Source organism: Leptosomus discolor, chromosome 9 (genome assembly GCF_034619465.1).
Source record: "Leptosomus discolor isolate bLepDis1 chromosome 9, bLepDis1.hap2, whole genome shotgun sequence".
Lineage (NCBI taxonomy): Eukaryota > Metazoa > Chordata > Aves > Leptosomiformes > Leptosomidae > Leptosomus > Leptosomus discolor.
This window is the reverse complement of record NC_141399.1, coordinates 19,453,836-19,467,101: the sequence shown is the minus strand read 5'-3', so window position 1 is coordinate 19,467,101 and position 13,266 is coordinate 19,453,836. Positions and strand designations below refer to the sequence as shown.

Below are 13,266 nucleotides of genomic sequence, written 5' to 3'. Positions count from 1 at the left end.
GTCATGTACACAGTGGTCTGAAACAGAGACTACGTACATGATTTTTTGCCAGTCTTTCAGTTCTGCTCTGGAGGTGCCTGTCTCAGACTTAGAAAAAGAAAAAAAAAAAAAAGGAAAAGCCCAACAACAAGCCAGAAACCAAAATAGTTTCTATTACCCATACAACTAGGAAAGCTCATCAGCAAACAGCCCAGCTCTTTTCTCTCCATGGCTGAGGTAAAAAGAGGTTTAGGGAGCTCTTTCATAGGCAATGATGTTTACCTGATGCTTTGTGATCACCCAACTAGCACAACTTCTCTTTTATTCTCAACACCCTCTGCCCTGACTTGGGATTATAGCATGGCTTCTAGGAGAAATTACAAATCCTAGCTATGAATCAGATGCTAGTGAAGGAAAGGGAAGTCTCAAGAGCACCAGTCTCACAATCTGGAGAGCATGTCCTAATACCTGACCTAGTTCCTCAAGATTACTTCTGCTCTGTTAGCACATACTCAGCAGGTATTTTTCTACGGAAATACAGACGCAGGTAGAACAGTTGCTTTTCTAATCCTGGACTTGGACACCTTATTACAGATGCCTTGTCTTGGTCATTGAGAAGGTTTTGGGAGGCTCCATCCCTGCTCCTCCACTCAGGGTTGCTGTCTGGGTATCCTAGAGCACAAGGAGCGCTGGGACACAGCTTATTTACAGAGGGAGGCAGAGAGATACCAGTTGAACATTCCCGTTTCAGCAGAGAGAAAAAAAAAATACAGGGTTTTTCACAGAAATACCATAAATCAAACCCATCATAAATCTTCCAAGCTGTCTACAGAAGATGGTGCTTCTTTCTATGCTGCAGTGGAGCACAAGAAATGAATCTCTCTTTCACTGAAAGAGACCCTGCAACTAGTGGGTATGGCAACATTGTCCGACAGTCCTGGGGTGGCCTCCCAGGCCAGTCACAAATACAATTTTGCAGAAACACGTCATTTGATGCAAGCAGAAAAGTTCCTAACAGATGCTGCACTGAGTCATCTTCTAGGTCACAACATGCCAGCAAGCCTAGGGACAATGAACACACTGAGTTCCTTACAGTAGCACCAAGGTAGCTTTTGGTAGCCCAAAATGAAGCCCATTGCAGTCCCACAAATGCTGCTTCTCATGGAGCCAGTTCAGATGTCCCTGCTTCCATGGCACAGTTCGCCCACACCCTGGAGACTCTTCCATTGCTCCACACCAGGTTAGGAAATCAAAACCACAACAGTAAGTTCATCACCCTCTTGTGTATTGTTGATCACACAAATGGGTGTGCCCTACTCAGGTAACAAGATGCTTATTATCACTAGTTTCTTTGGTCACGTGCTATTCCTTACAGTACAACACAGGGCAAGTGTCAGAGACGGCCTTATGGCCACACAGCAGCCAGAGGGGCAACTTTCTTTGGCTTTCCTATACAAGCTTATAGTGAAGGTAAATCTAGTCTCCAGACACACAGACCTCTCTCAAGAGTTATGATTTTGGATGTCATTCTTCATTAACACCAACTCTACAAGATTACAGACATGTCCAACTGTACAGCTGAAGCAGTGTAACCTGCCCTCAGTGGAAAGCGCATTGTGACCTCCCGTCTTTCTCAAACACACGTTTATCAGTAGATGGTGCTGTTGTGTTGGGGAACTTTCCTAAGGGGACTGACTGGGTCATGACTTCTGGATTTTCTTACCTCCCTGACTTTATTGTGAGGTTTTTTCGTTACCTTTTGTAACTAAAGCCTTTTGCTCAGTGATATCATTCAGTAGTATTTCTCGTTACTGCCTCTGCAGTGTCCTAATTCTTCAACATTGAACCCTGGAGAGACATTTATATGAGTATAAACTGGATTTAAACAACTAATTTGTTGGAATGGCAGCAATTTATATTGACTGTGCACAGGTAACCAACTGCACCAGGCCTAGGGCACTGGCAAACCAGGCACACTGTTCTGCTTCCTACTTAGGGCACTACTGTGTGCATGAGGAACGCCAATGAGGGGCAAAACATTCAGGTAGAGTGATGGAGTACTACTGAACACTCCTGACTTAAAACTGATCACTATTTTTGTAGATAAAACAGCCCAGGCATTAGCCTGAATTTTTTTTTTTTTTTTTTTGAGGTGGGCCCCTAGAAAAGTTGCCAGTAAAAATGAAAGCTCCTTTCATTAATTCTCATGGGCATTACCTACTTCAATTTAACGGTCATCTTTCTTCAGGGTCCTGTAGGACTCATGAACAGAGTAGCAAGGATTGCAGATGGAAACCCACTGCTTCAGAATGCAACGTGTGCTAGATAACATAGTGTCTGCATGGGGTGAACACCTTTGCTGCTTCCACAGAGCAGAAACACAGAGCTGCCAACTGAGACCCGTTTCTGCACATGAAGTTTCCACTGCGCAGTTCTTCACGTTGCTTTCCTGCTCCAGAGTAGCCACTCAACCAACAGGACAGAACCTGCACACAAAGAGTTTTCCAAAAGAAGATCACTAGATGGAGCCCAAATCTAAGTAAAAAAATAGATGTAAAGAGCTTCTCAACGTCTGCCCTGGGCTGCAGCACGTCTGCATTAGGGCGCACTACAGCTATGACCTCAGTGTCCCCTCCAAGGCTGAAGATGAAACACCTCCTGAACGCGTAGGTTAACGACTGTTTGCAGGAGACAGCAGCCACTTCCCCCTCTCTAGTCTAGCTCTGTTCAAATCCATCGTGCTGCTGCACCACCAACATAAGGTTTTAAATAAAGCTGAATTTAGAAATGAAGGAGCTCACACACGCAGGCGTCCCCCTGCAGCCCTGTGCCAGAACTACCAAGGTAAGCCTTCGAATGGTCCAATTGTACTTGCTGTGCACAGGAAGGGTGAGGATTGAAATTCCTCTGCTATCTTCTCACCTCTCCTGTGAATCTACACGTATTCAGATGCAGTGTGAGCCAAGTCTCTCTTGGGATCAGAAGCATACTGGTTAAGGCGTGCATGCAGGATGACATTCCCATCCCTCTGGAAACTGAGATGGCCCTCAGTACTGCTCTCAGTGAACAGCTCGGTATTATTAGTAGCACTCATTGCCGCGCTGTCCCTGATGTAGTAAAGAAAGTGAATGCGAGTGTGCAGAAGGCTGAGCAGCTTCTAAATGAAACAGCAGGGAGTTCAGGGCTGAGTGCAGGCTTCCTGCTTTTGGGCTCACATCCTGCCCACAAGAACATATCTCTAACCTTACCCTTACCGTCCCCTTCCCCTCCCCTCATAGCCCATCCAATTTGGTCCTGAATAGCACAACCATTACTGATAGTTTTAAGTATTCCATCTACTTCAACGGAGGTGACAGCCAGCCCACACTCGCATTCTCCTTTCTCTGGAGAGGCAGCAACCCATGGCAGGAAAAGAAGGACCAAGCTCTTGTGATGGACTCTTTACAAATAAAAGGCTCAATAACCCTCAAGGTACCTGCTGTATTTCCTCCTGCATGCCCCAATTTTAACTTAACAACACTCTCTAAACGCCAGGACAAAATGGTGCCGGCGTAACCCTCCCCAGGAGACTTAAACCGAGCTTAAAAGCCCGCCAATGGGCGCCGCCACCGCCCCCGCCCGCCGCATGCGCGAGGCCCCGCGCATGCGGCGGGCGTGGGGCGACGGCGGCGCCCATTGGCGGGCGGGGTGCGGTGGCGGCGGCGCCCATTGGCAGCGCTGGCCGCGGCGGCCCCGCGTTCCTGGAAAGTTCTTGGAAATGGATCAAAGGCGCTTCCGCGAACAAGCGCGGCGGCGGCTCCGCAGGGCCGGCGGCCTCCCCTCCCCTCCCCCTCCTCCGCCCCTCCCCGCAGGGCTCCGCTCCCCTCCCCGCCCCCGGCCAGCCCTGCTAGCAGCAGCGCGGCCGCTATGGACGCGGCTATTTATACCTTCTCTTTTTTTTTCCTTCCCCCCGCGTGGCTGGTATCGGAAGAGCGATGTGAATACGGCGCGATTCCAGGAATCCCTCGCTTCCTGGAACAGATTAAAAGGGGCAAACAAAAGATTACTTAGTAGGTTGGGTTTGGGGGTTTCTTTTTTTTTTTTTTTTTTTTTTCGGTGGAGCTTCATTTGTTCTGGAGTCAGTGAAAAAGCAGGTTGCTGCTCTCCCAGCTCTGTTCCCCAAGCATTCGGGGAGGTATTATTTATTGATATCTATTTATTACTATTTCAGAGAATATTCTTTTCTACAAGATTGCTCTGAAGGAAGATTGATTCCTCTTTAAATATCTGTAATTTCCCTTTAGTTATTTTTAAAACTCTTTGTTGTTGTTCTTGTTTTCTGAACAGCACAACAAGGACACATACTTTTCTAAAGCACTGCGAGTGCACACATTTTCCTGGACAAAGTTGCTAAACAGCCTGCAGTCTTTCTCGGACAGCCCGATTCGCCTTCTGCTTGGCTTTTTCTGTGTCTGCCAGACAACCTACTGCGGAAGGGGTTTGCTGGGACTCTCCAGCCTTCTCTCACTGTAAACCCCTAACCAGAGGCAGGAACTAGCTTGCTTCTTCTGGGAAGCAAAGAAGAAGAAGACGAAAGAGAAAAAGAGAAGAGGAGAAGGCATTTTCCACCTTCTTGGAGACTTAATGCTTTTCCCTTGGTCCAGGAGTGACATGATCCTCTGTGTTCAGGGGTAAGATACTCTGCAGCCTTCTTTTAAAAGCTGTGGTTTGGGAACTGTAATTAGTAGGATTCTCTGGGACAGTTTTTCAGCTCGTGCGAGTTGCCCTGTGTGATTGTAATGGAATGGAAATGACTAACACTGGCCGAGGGCTGAGTCCTGCGTGTGTGCCCTGTGTGACTGCTCTTTAGATTCCATGGCCAAAAATCATGGGACCATAAAGTATTCCTGATTTCTGTGCTTTCTATTCTGAAAAACTACATGGTATCTAAAGCCTTTGGGGAAGTGAGTAAAAACTTGGAGTGTGATGGTCAGTGGTGTGTGTGTAGCACCAGCGGGTACGCAAGCCCGAGACTGTAGGTGTTCTCTAATGTCCCGGTGGAAACAAACTGTTCACAGGGAAAAAATTCCCCTGAGTTCAGATGGTTTTGTCCATTTCTAAGTAAATATTTATGCCAAACACCTAATTTTGTTTTTCTATTGCTTTTGTGGGTAAGACTAAATGTATGTGTGTATATATATATATACAGACTTACTCTTACATAGCATTCTGTAGAACAAAAGCTATGTATAGTTTCACCACCTTTGTTCAGTAAAACAGGTGACATCCAAGTCCCTTCTCCTGTATCGGCATCTGGTACCGGTGTGTTGGCACTTCAGTGTCTCTATGGTCAGCTCAGGTCATCAGCATGCGTGAATAGCTGGTCTACAGCAATCACCCAGCATTTTTACTCATGCTGCATATTTGAAAAGCGTCAGCATTTATTTCAGCCTGAGCCATAATGTCAGTATTGCCCACCCCTCCTCTGCTCAGCCAGTTTTCCTCAGAGGCAATGCATTTGCCTTCTCTACTTCATACTAGTAAAGTTCGGGGATTTTTCTGCCATTTCCCCCCAAAATCTGTTCCACAGACAAGCAGAGCTCATGCTTACCAATACTTTCCTACTACGCGAGTTTGTTTTCACTCTCCTTTTCAGTCTGCTGCTGCAGTTTCTATAGCCACAGCAAAGGGAATTCTTTTTTCAGCTTAGGCTTTGTGAAACCCTTATCTGAAGCTTTTCTCCAGGGTTAACATACCAGAGCTACTGCTTCCCTTCACCCACTGTGAACTTGTTATACAGTCAGATGTGTTGGTGGTTGTCTCTTAGTATCTTTTTTTACGACCACTTATTGCTCAGTGTTCATTATCCTATAGGATTTCATATATCCTGGACTCCATACTCTCCCTCCTGTTCAGACCAGGCTCCCATGGGAAGGGAGAGTAGCTCCACACACTTTTTGTTGTACTATTATTTGTACTGTGTTACAAAGTTTAGCTTGTCAGCAAAGTAACTGCAAAGATAACTCCAAATCGTATCAGACATACCTGATTCTCTCTAACTTTCTTGACTTTCCAAGGCTTTTTGAAACACTAATTGCCAAAGCACAGGGAAGTTCATTTGCTGATTCTCTCAAGACTCCACACAGACTACCAGCTAGACATGCCAAATTTTATAAATTTCTTTTCTTCCTCATGGCAGCTGTTGTACTAACAGTTTACTCTGTTCAGTCCTGATCCTCCATACATCTCTTTTCTACTTGCTTTCTTAGAAGCACTAATTATTTTCAAATACTTACTTTGCCTCATTAAAAGTCTGACTTTTTCATGTCAGCATACCTTTTTCAGCATCTCCTTATCCCAGCAGACTCTTCTTACCCCCCTTGCAGATGTACTTGCATTAAAAGTTGTAGCAAATGCTCTGCCAACAGTCCTGTGCCAACAACCCTCTGTGCACAGCGCAAACTATTATAGTAGTTTCAGTACAGGGAAGGATCTAGTTTATTGTCCTTGCTCAAAAAGGGGGGAAATGGAGAATCGGGAATCTCCTTTCCCGAAGAAGGCAGGTAGCTAGACATCTGTGAAGACCATGACAAGTGGGAGACATCCAAATATTTTTAAAAATGCAGCCCTCAACACCTACCACTGTAGCTCAGGTGGGATTTAAAAGAGGTTTCCCAACAGCGATCTCCGGGTATAAAAGTATATTCAGATCCACTGTTCTGTGAAAGCCACTGAAAACGTAGTCCCTGTAACCAGGGGTGCCTGGTGAACGTAAGAGCCAGCAATCACCTTCATTAGGTTTGGCTTCCTACTCATTAATAGAATTAAGAAATGAGTATCAAATGCCATGAATGCCAAGTAGATATCCCGCTTCTGAAATATGATTTGACATATGGAAAAAGGAGGAATGTTCTTTTTTAAATAGCAACAGAACAGTGGGATTTTGCCATGTATTGTATGGGCAAAAGTGTCTCTCCATAGATTCAATTTTACCAGTGGTTTTACAAAAACCTCACTCCAAACCTACATGGTTTTGTTAGAAATGAAGAGTCATGGAACTGATGGTGGCTCTCGCTCACAAATCATTGTGAAGTCATTTTCAGGTTATCTGTAATCTGCTTTTCCCCAGAATCCCTGCTCCCTGTCCCATACTTGAGACAAGGCACTTTGAGAAGGCGGAGTGCAGCTACGATCAGGTGCCGATCAGTTTACAAGTCATTTTTGTATGTACCTGAAGTGTCACTGTTCACATAAAGCACAGAGAAGGAAGAGATCAGAAGGGAAGTACTTATGATTTCAGAGTCTCCTTCCGCTTCTCTCTTCAGTGATGTGGGGGGAGGTGGCTGCTGCCTTTGCAATCACCATCAGCTCCGATGGTGCTGGGACAGTCTCACATTGAGGACTGCATTGTATTTCTCTGGAAACTCAGCCATCTTTTATGTTAAGTGTCTGAAGCAAGCAAGTGCATGTGGGGGATATAACACAGGACAGGCAGCAGTACAGGGCACATAAAGGCAAAGCACCTAGAAGAAAAGACAGAAACTAATGTTTTTGCTCAGGAGCTTGCCTGGGAATGAAGGTTTCCCTGGCCCCCAACATCCATCCTCTCCCTGGATCTCTGCCTTCCTTTAGGATAGTGTCCATGCTGCAGAGAAGGAGCACCCATGAGAACTCCAGGCTTCATGGAACTGCACTTAGATGCTGAACAGCTACCCTAATGCTCTCCTTAGGCCACAGAGGGATTAATGCTCATAGCAGCCCAATCATGGCAGAACCTCCTACTGCTGTAATCAGGCAGGGATTACAGTTGCACTGAGATCTCCATCGTGCCGCTGAACGCTACGGTTTGTGTAGTGCACAGGCTTGGCTAAAACAAGAATTCCCATTATTCTACTACAAGATCAGCTTACCCTGAGTTCTAACAGACACATTTAGGATCAGGTCAACCCTGAGATGAAAGTGGGTAGGACAAAGCCCAAACTATTCCAAATTCTGCTTCTACTTGTGTTACAGTAAATGACTAACAAACCCACTGGCAGAAAAAAAGAAATGCTCCAACATTGTAATGATGTAAGTGAAGCTGTAATGCTGCTATGAACCTTATTGCCTCTGAAACTACATACTAAAAGGCAACATCTAAAAATAACAGGTTTCAAATCAACCTAAATTGCAAGACAGATCAATCACCTGTACAAGGTGAAAGAGGCCAACTCTCTCTCCATGCTACTAAATGCTCATCTTTAGCTGTGTAATTCCCCGCCCCCCCCCCCCCCCCTTGCTTCTCTCTCTGTCTGAAACAATTATATTGAGGATCTGTTTACAAAACATAACAAGTTGTAGTACAACAGACACTGCAACCTATTTCAAGGCAAGGAAAAATAGCAGAGTATGCCTTTCATTGCAGACCTCATCCTTTGCTGGCGGAGGAAAAGATCAGGAGATTGTCACTCAGGGGCATCGCAGTGGAACTGTCAGAGCCAATCATGCAGCCTCTCCCAGTTATGGCCTTCCAGGAGGAGTCCGCATCTGCATTTGCAGCACCAGTTCCAGACAGCAACCCACCTCAGACACGAGACCCTGAAGAAGACCTTCTCTGCATTGCAAAAACTTTCTCCTATCTGCGAGAATCTGGTAAGGCTCAACTCACAAAGTTATGGGATCAGAAGTCTGCAGGGAGCCAACTCTGTAGTCTGAGTTCCAGGAAGAAGTTCCTGATCCCACTTAAGGCAAGAATCGGGTTCTGTCACAGCCATGGCTAACTCTTGTGGATGCAGCAGTAGCTGCAAAAGTAGTAATCCTCATCCCAAGCCCCAGCACAGCAATGACAAGTATAGGTAGGAAACTCTTAGAACTTGACATAGTCTTAATTTCTGAAGATCTTACCAAGTCTGGGCCTGGTTGCTTCCCAGGCCCTGAACTCACTAGGCTTCAAGGCTTTCCTGAATATACTGCCAGTCCTTTAATATGTTCTTTCCCTAACAAGTTCTTTCTGGGATGCTTTTCCAGGTTGGTACTGGGGATCTATCACTGCCAGCGAGGCCAAGCAGCACCTCCAAAAGATGCCTGAGGGCACTTTTCTGGTACGGGACAGCACTCACCCCAGCTACCTGTTCACACTCTCTGTCAAGACAAATCGAGGTCCCACCAACGTGCGCATCGAATACACTGACAGCAAGTTCCGGCTAGACTCAAACTACTTGTCCAAACCTCGCATCCTGGCCTTCCCAGATGTGGTCAGTCTTATCCAGCATTATGTCATGTCCTGCACAATGGAAAGCAAGAATGAGGCTCCCTACCCGCCTCAGACTCCTCTACCTCCCATGCAAAAAGAGATGGCAGCAGCTGCAGTACACTTGAAACTCATCCGGCCGCTCAGCCGCAAAGACAACATCCCCAGTCTACAGCACCTGTGCCGGCTACAGATTAACAAGTCTACAGCCGATGTGGACCAGCTCCCTCTACCTAGGCGGATGGGGGACTATTTGAAGCAATACCCTTTCCAGCTCTGAAGCATGGCTATTATATCTCAGGCATGACAAACATGGACAGAAATAAGAGAACTTTGTGTCTTTGTCCCGCTAAAGCGTGGCATCAGATGGGCACAGTAAAGACCTAATTATCAGCAGAGACTACATCCATCTTTCCTCTCCCCTTCTCTCTAAATCCATTCCAGCGCCAGGGAGGAGTTGGTTGTTTCAGTGAACAATGGGACACAATCTGAGCTCTGAACCTCAGGCCGTGCCAACGTGGCTGTGAGAAAGTGCTGTAGGCATGTGCACACTACTTGAATTTCAGAGTTGCTGTGACACCGAAAATGTTAATGTTGTTATTTTCACTATTTATTTCCATGGTAGTTTCTCTCCTCGTGGTATTTTAAAAGCACCTTTTACTTTATTGTTTTTTGTTTCTTTTTCTTTTGTGGAATTAGAGATAGAATAAAGGCTCCCAGCCAACTGGCAGCCAAAAATCTGTGGGAATTTGGATTTGGATTCACATCCAAATAGTACCCGTTTGAGCCTGTCCCTGTAACAGGTTACAGGAGTCCACATGCAAGCTCCCCCAGATTTCTGGGGTATGTGGGACTCTGATGACTGTATCTAGACCCACCTCTACAGACGTAAAGAATAATTTTTTTTTTTCTTCCTTAGCTACAGGGGGTGGGTATCGTAACCTGAAAGCACATTGGTAGCAGCTTGTGCATCTCCTAGAGATGCATGCTGCATCATAGGTTGTGCACAGGAGACTTCTTTGGGGAAGCCTTTCTTGCTTGATAGCTCTAAGCAAAGATTCTGGATATTAAGCTTGGGCCAGGGAGCACTCATCCTATTTTTTTTCATCTTCTCCATCTCCAAAGAAAGTTTGTGACAAAATACTTAGAAACAAGTAATCAGAAACCCAACTTTCTTATGTGCAGGTGGAGAGATTTGGTTTCAGAGCACTCTGTGTTTGGCTTGTGTTTTGAAGTGCTGCTCCCTGACATTGCCCTTGTCTTGTAAGATATGGGGCAAGAACAGGGGTTCAGAGACAGCTCTGCTGAGCTGCACCAAAGACACACAGAGCTTAGGGATATTTATTTATTTATTTCTGGGGGGTAACAAGTTTAGAAGCACCTCAGTAGAAAGAGCTGTCCTTCCTCTCTGCTAACACAATCCTAAACTGCCAGTTGCTCTGCTTCTGCCAGCGTTATTCACAAGCCACGTGGCTTCAATCAGAGCTAAGCTCTAGCACTCACTGGAAACCACAATTCAACTTTTCTGTTTGCCAAGGTCCAGACCTCTCCTCTCCCTTTCTCCAACTTGCATGTTTGTCATCCTTTACTTCTCTCACCCCATTCTCGTCACACCCCTGCAAATTAAACACAATGGCTCTCCCTTGCTCTTTTGTGGATAGGAGGGACAAACAGCAGATGGGATCTGCCCAAAACCAAGCATAGACAGAGAAGCTGCCCCTGCCTCATCATTTGCATGATCCCGTTGCCTGCCCAGTCTGTAGGAGCCAGTCCGTGTCACCAAGTGAAAGTAGAGAGAAGGGGAGAGGTCTAGAGGAATTATCTTTTGGCTTTTTTTGCCCCTAATAAGACCCCATAACTTGATCAAGCATAAACCAATGTTATGGATTCCTTGTTCATCCCTCCCTGGGACTGTCTCTCTGAAGCTCTGTAAATTAGAAGAGACAAATCCCAGCTATACCTGAGAGTTGAGAGAGGAGGTGGAAAAGGATGGGATGGTGACCCAGGAGACAAGCTCAAAAAATGGGTGGAGTTTCTTCCACCCTACCTTAAGGCTCCCTAAAGGGACAAGATGGCCTGATGTGCTTAGTGTCCTTTTTCTTTTTTTCTTTTCATTTATACAAATTCGTGCTCTTGCTTTGTTTTTGATACTTTGAAGATTGACAGTGTGCATGTGTGATGTCAGGTTTGCTTTTTATTATATCCTTCCTCCTTGCCCCATATGGCAGCAACCGTGGGAAGGTACTGAATGAGAATGAAAACTTAGAAGGCAAAACAAAAAAGAAAACTTTTTTTAAAAAAAAATTTAAATACTATAAACCACTGAAGAGGCTTCCTTTATCCAAACACCTCTATCTGCCTGAGGACACTAGGAACAAGGAAACCACAGCTCAGCAGTGAACTCAGGAAGCCCACAAGGCTTGGCCACAGGCTTGGCATCTACAGCATGTGAAAAATCAGTTTGAGAAATGTACAGAGGGAAAGGGCAAGTTGTTCAGCTCTCTGAAACTTGCCTCCTACTTGATCTTTACTCTGTTGGGGGTAATGAGGAAATCAAGCTTGCAGGTTTGACCTCATTGCTCCAGGGGAGCCCAGCTAAAATGGCAGAAGCACGGAAAGAGAATGAATGCCTGGTTAATCCCCCAGCAGGACGAGGCAGAGGCTAAGCTGAAGGCTGTAAGCTCATATGGGCAGGGACCATCTCTGTTGTATGTTTGTTACGCATCTAGCACAATAGGGTTCTCTAGGTGCTACTGCAATACAAAGAATAAACAATACAGTTACTCCAAAAAGTCAGTTTCTTCTATCTTGAAACAGTTTGTTAAAAATCATTTGACTTGGATTTTAAATAAACATTTAAAATACATTTTAAAGCTACTGTAGAGGTGTTTGGTAAAATCCAAATGTATTAATTCATTTGCTATTTACAGAAATCCTCCCCAAGAAGATCAGACAAACTTTTGACCTTTTTTTTCTTTTTTCAAACAAGACACGAAAACCTTTAACAAGAAGAAAAGCCCTTTAGATACCAGGAGAATTGATACCAAAATCATCATCAATGGGGGCCTGGTTTCTACTGCACACAGATGAGCAGCAGCAGACCCCAAGTCCCAAGTTACAAAGGGCTGAAGGAACGTTCTTTGATCATGTAGAAAAACACCAGAATGATTTTTGTATTGCTTCTGCGCGCCATAGAAAAGCATTACAATCTAGAGGAAAGGAGATGGAACATAACTTGAAGTTTAGCAGCTTGTTTACAGAAGGCTTCAGGTTGGCTCCAAAATAAAGTTTTGCTCATGGTAGTGTTGAAAGACAAGTTCATGAAAGGCAGGCCATGCTTCAGATGGGAGACTCACAGCGTCAGCTTTTTCCCCATGTTCTGCTGCCGCTGGGCCTCACCCTCCCCATATCTGCAGTCTGGTCCAGCACCCTTGCCCCTTCTCATCACCTCACGCACCAGACACAGCAGCCAGGGAAACCATCGGGGAGCTGGATCTGCCCTATGGTGTCATAGGGAGATAGAGGCCACCCCTTCTGCCTGCCTCTGCAACATGTGGGGAACACACTGAGGCAACCCACTACTGGCACATGACTCCACTGAGGTCCCTTCGCACTCACTTCCCAGGAGAGATGCTCATGCCACAGTCCCCCCCCATCCTCCCTGAAGCAAGGCACAGCGTGCTCTCAACCACTGGAAACAGTAAAATACACTCCGAAAAAAACCCAAAAAACTCAACTAGTTCCTCTCCATCATTCTCCTTTCCGAATCCACCGGCTTCAAAGTTCAAAATACCACTTAAAGTATTTCTAAAGCACACCCTGTCCTTTCTATGCCAGTTGTGGGGTTGGCATTCACTAGCAAACATTGTTTCCACAACCTCATCAGTGTGAGTCCGTAGGTAGATTTCCATTGCACACCAACCAGGAAATGCTGGCAATGGAATAATTGCTCAAGTTTAAGTTGTTAAACAAAAACAATCACATCCCTCTTGGTTTTACAGGAAATGTGGAAACCGAGCTAGATGGGATAGAAACAAAACACAATGAAAACAAAAGGAAGGAAAAGCTGCATCCATCTT

At 45.5% G+C, this 13,266-nt stretch overlaps 1 protein-coding gene across 3 annotated transcripts; it reads left to right on the top strand.

Moving 5' to 3' along the window:
- The first annotated feature begins 2,766 nt into the window (after positions 1-2,766).
- CISH (cytokine inducible SH2 containing protein) lies at positions 2,767-12,053 on the top strand. Of its 3 annotated transcripts, XM_086469882.1 has the most exons (4): positions 4,092-4,153; positions 4,306-4,649; positions 8,363-8,589; positions 8,965-12,053. In XM_086469882.1, exons 2-4 carry the CDS (start codon positions 4,603-4,605, stop codon positions 9,465-9,467), a joined length of 777 nt encoding a protein of 258 aa, XP_086326008.1. In that variant the 5' UTR covers positions 4,092-4,153; positions 4,306-4,602; the 3' UTR covers positions 9,468-12,053. The 3 variants fall into 3 exon arrangements, with proteins under 3 accessions (XP_086326009.1, XP_086326008.1, XP_009958461.1); XM_009960159.2 differs by having other exon boundaries at positions 4,092-4,649; XM_086469883.1 differs by lacking the exons at positions 4,092-4,153; positions 4,306-4,649; positions 8,363-8,589 and adding an exon at positions 2,767-2,788.
- The last annotated feature ends 1,213 nt before the right edge of the window (positions 12,054-13,266 follow it).

Bases quoted from the DNA above. Each gene is read 5' to 3' on its own strand.
- CISH (XM_086469882.1), top strand. From the start codon at position 4,603: ATGCTTTTCCCTTGGTCCAGGAGTGACATGATCCTCTGTGTTCAGGG. The intron at 4,650-8,362 runs GTAAGATACTCT...CTTTCATTGCAG, and splicing joins ATGATCCTCTGTGTTCAGGG to ACCTCATCCTTTGCTGGCGG. The intron at 8,590-8,964 runs GTAAGGCTCAAC...ATGCTTTTCCAG, and splicing joins CTCCTATCTGCGAGAATCTG to GTTGGTACTGGGGATCTATC.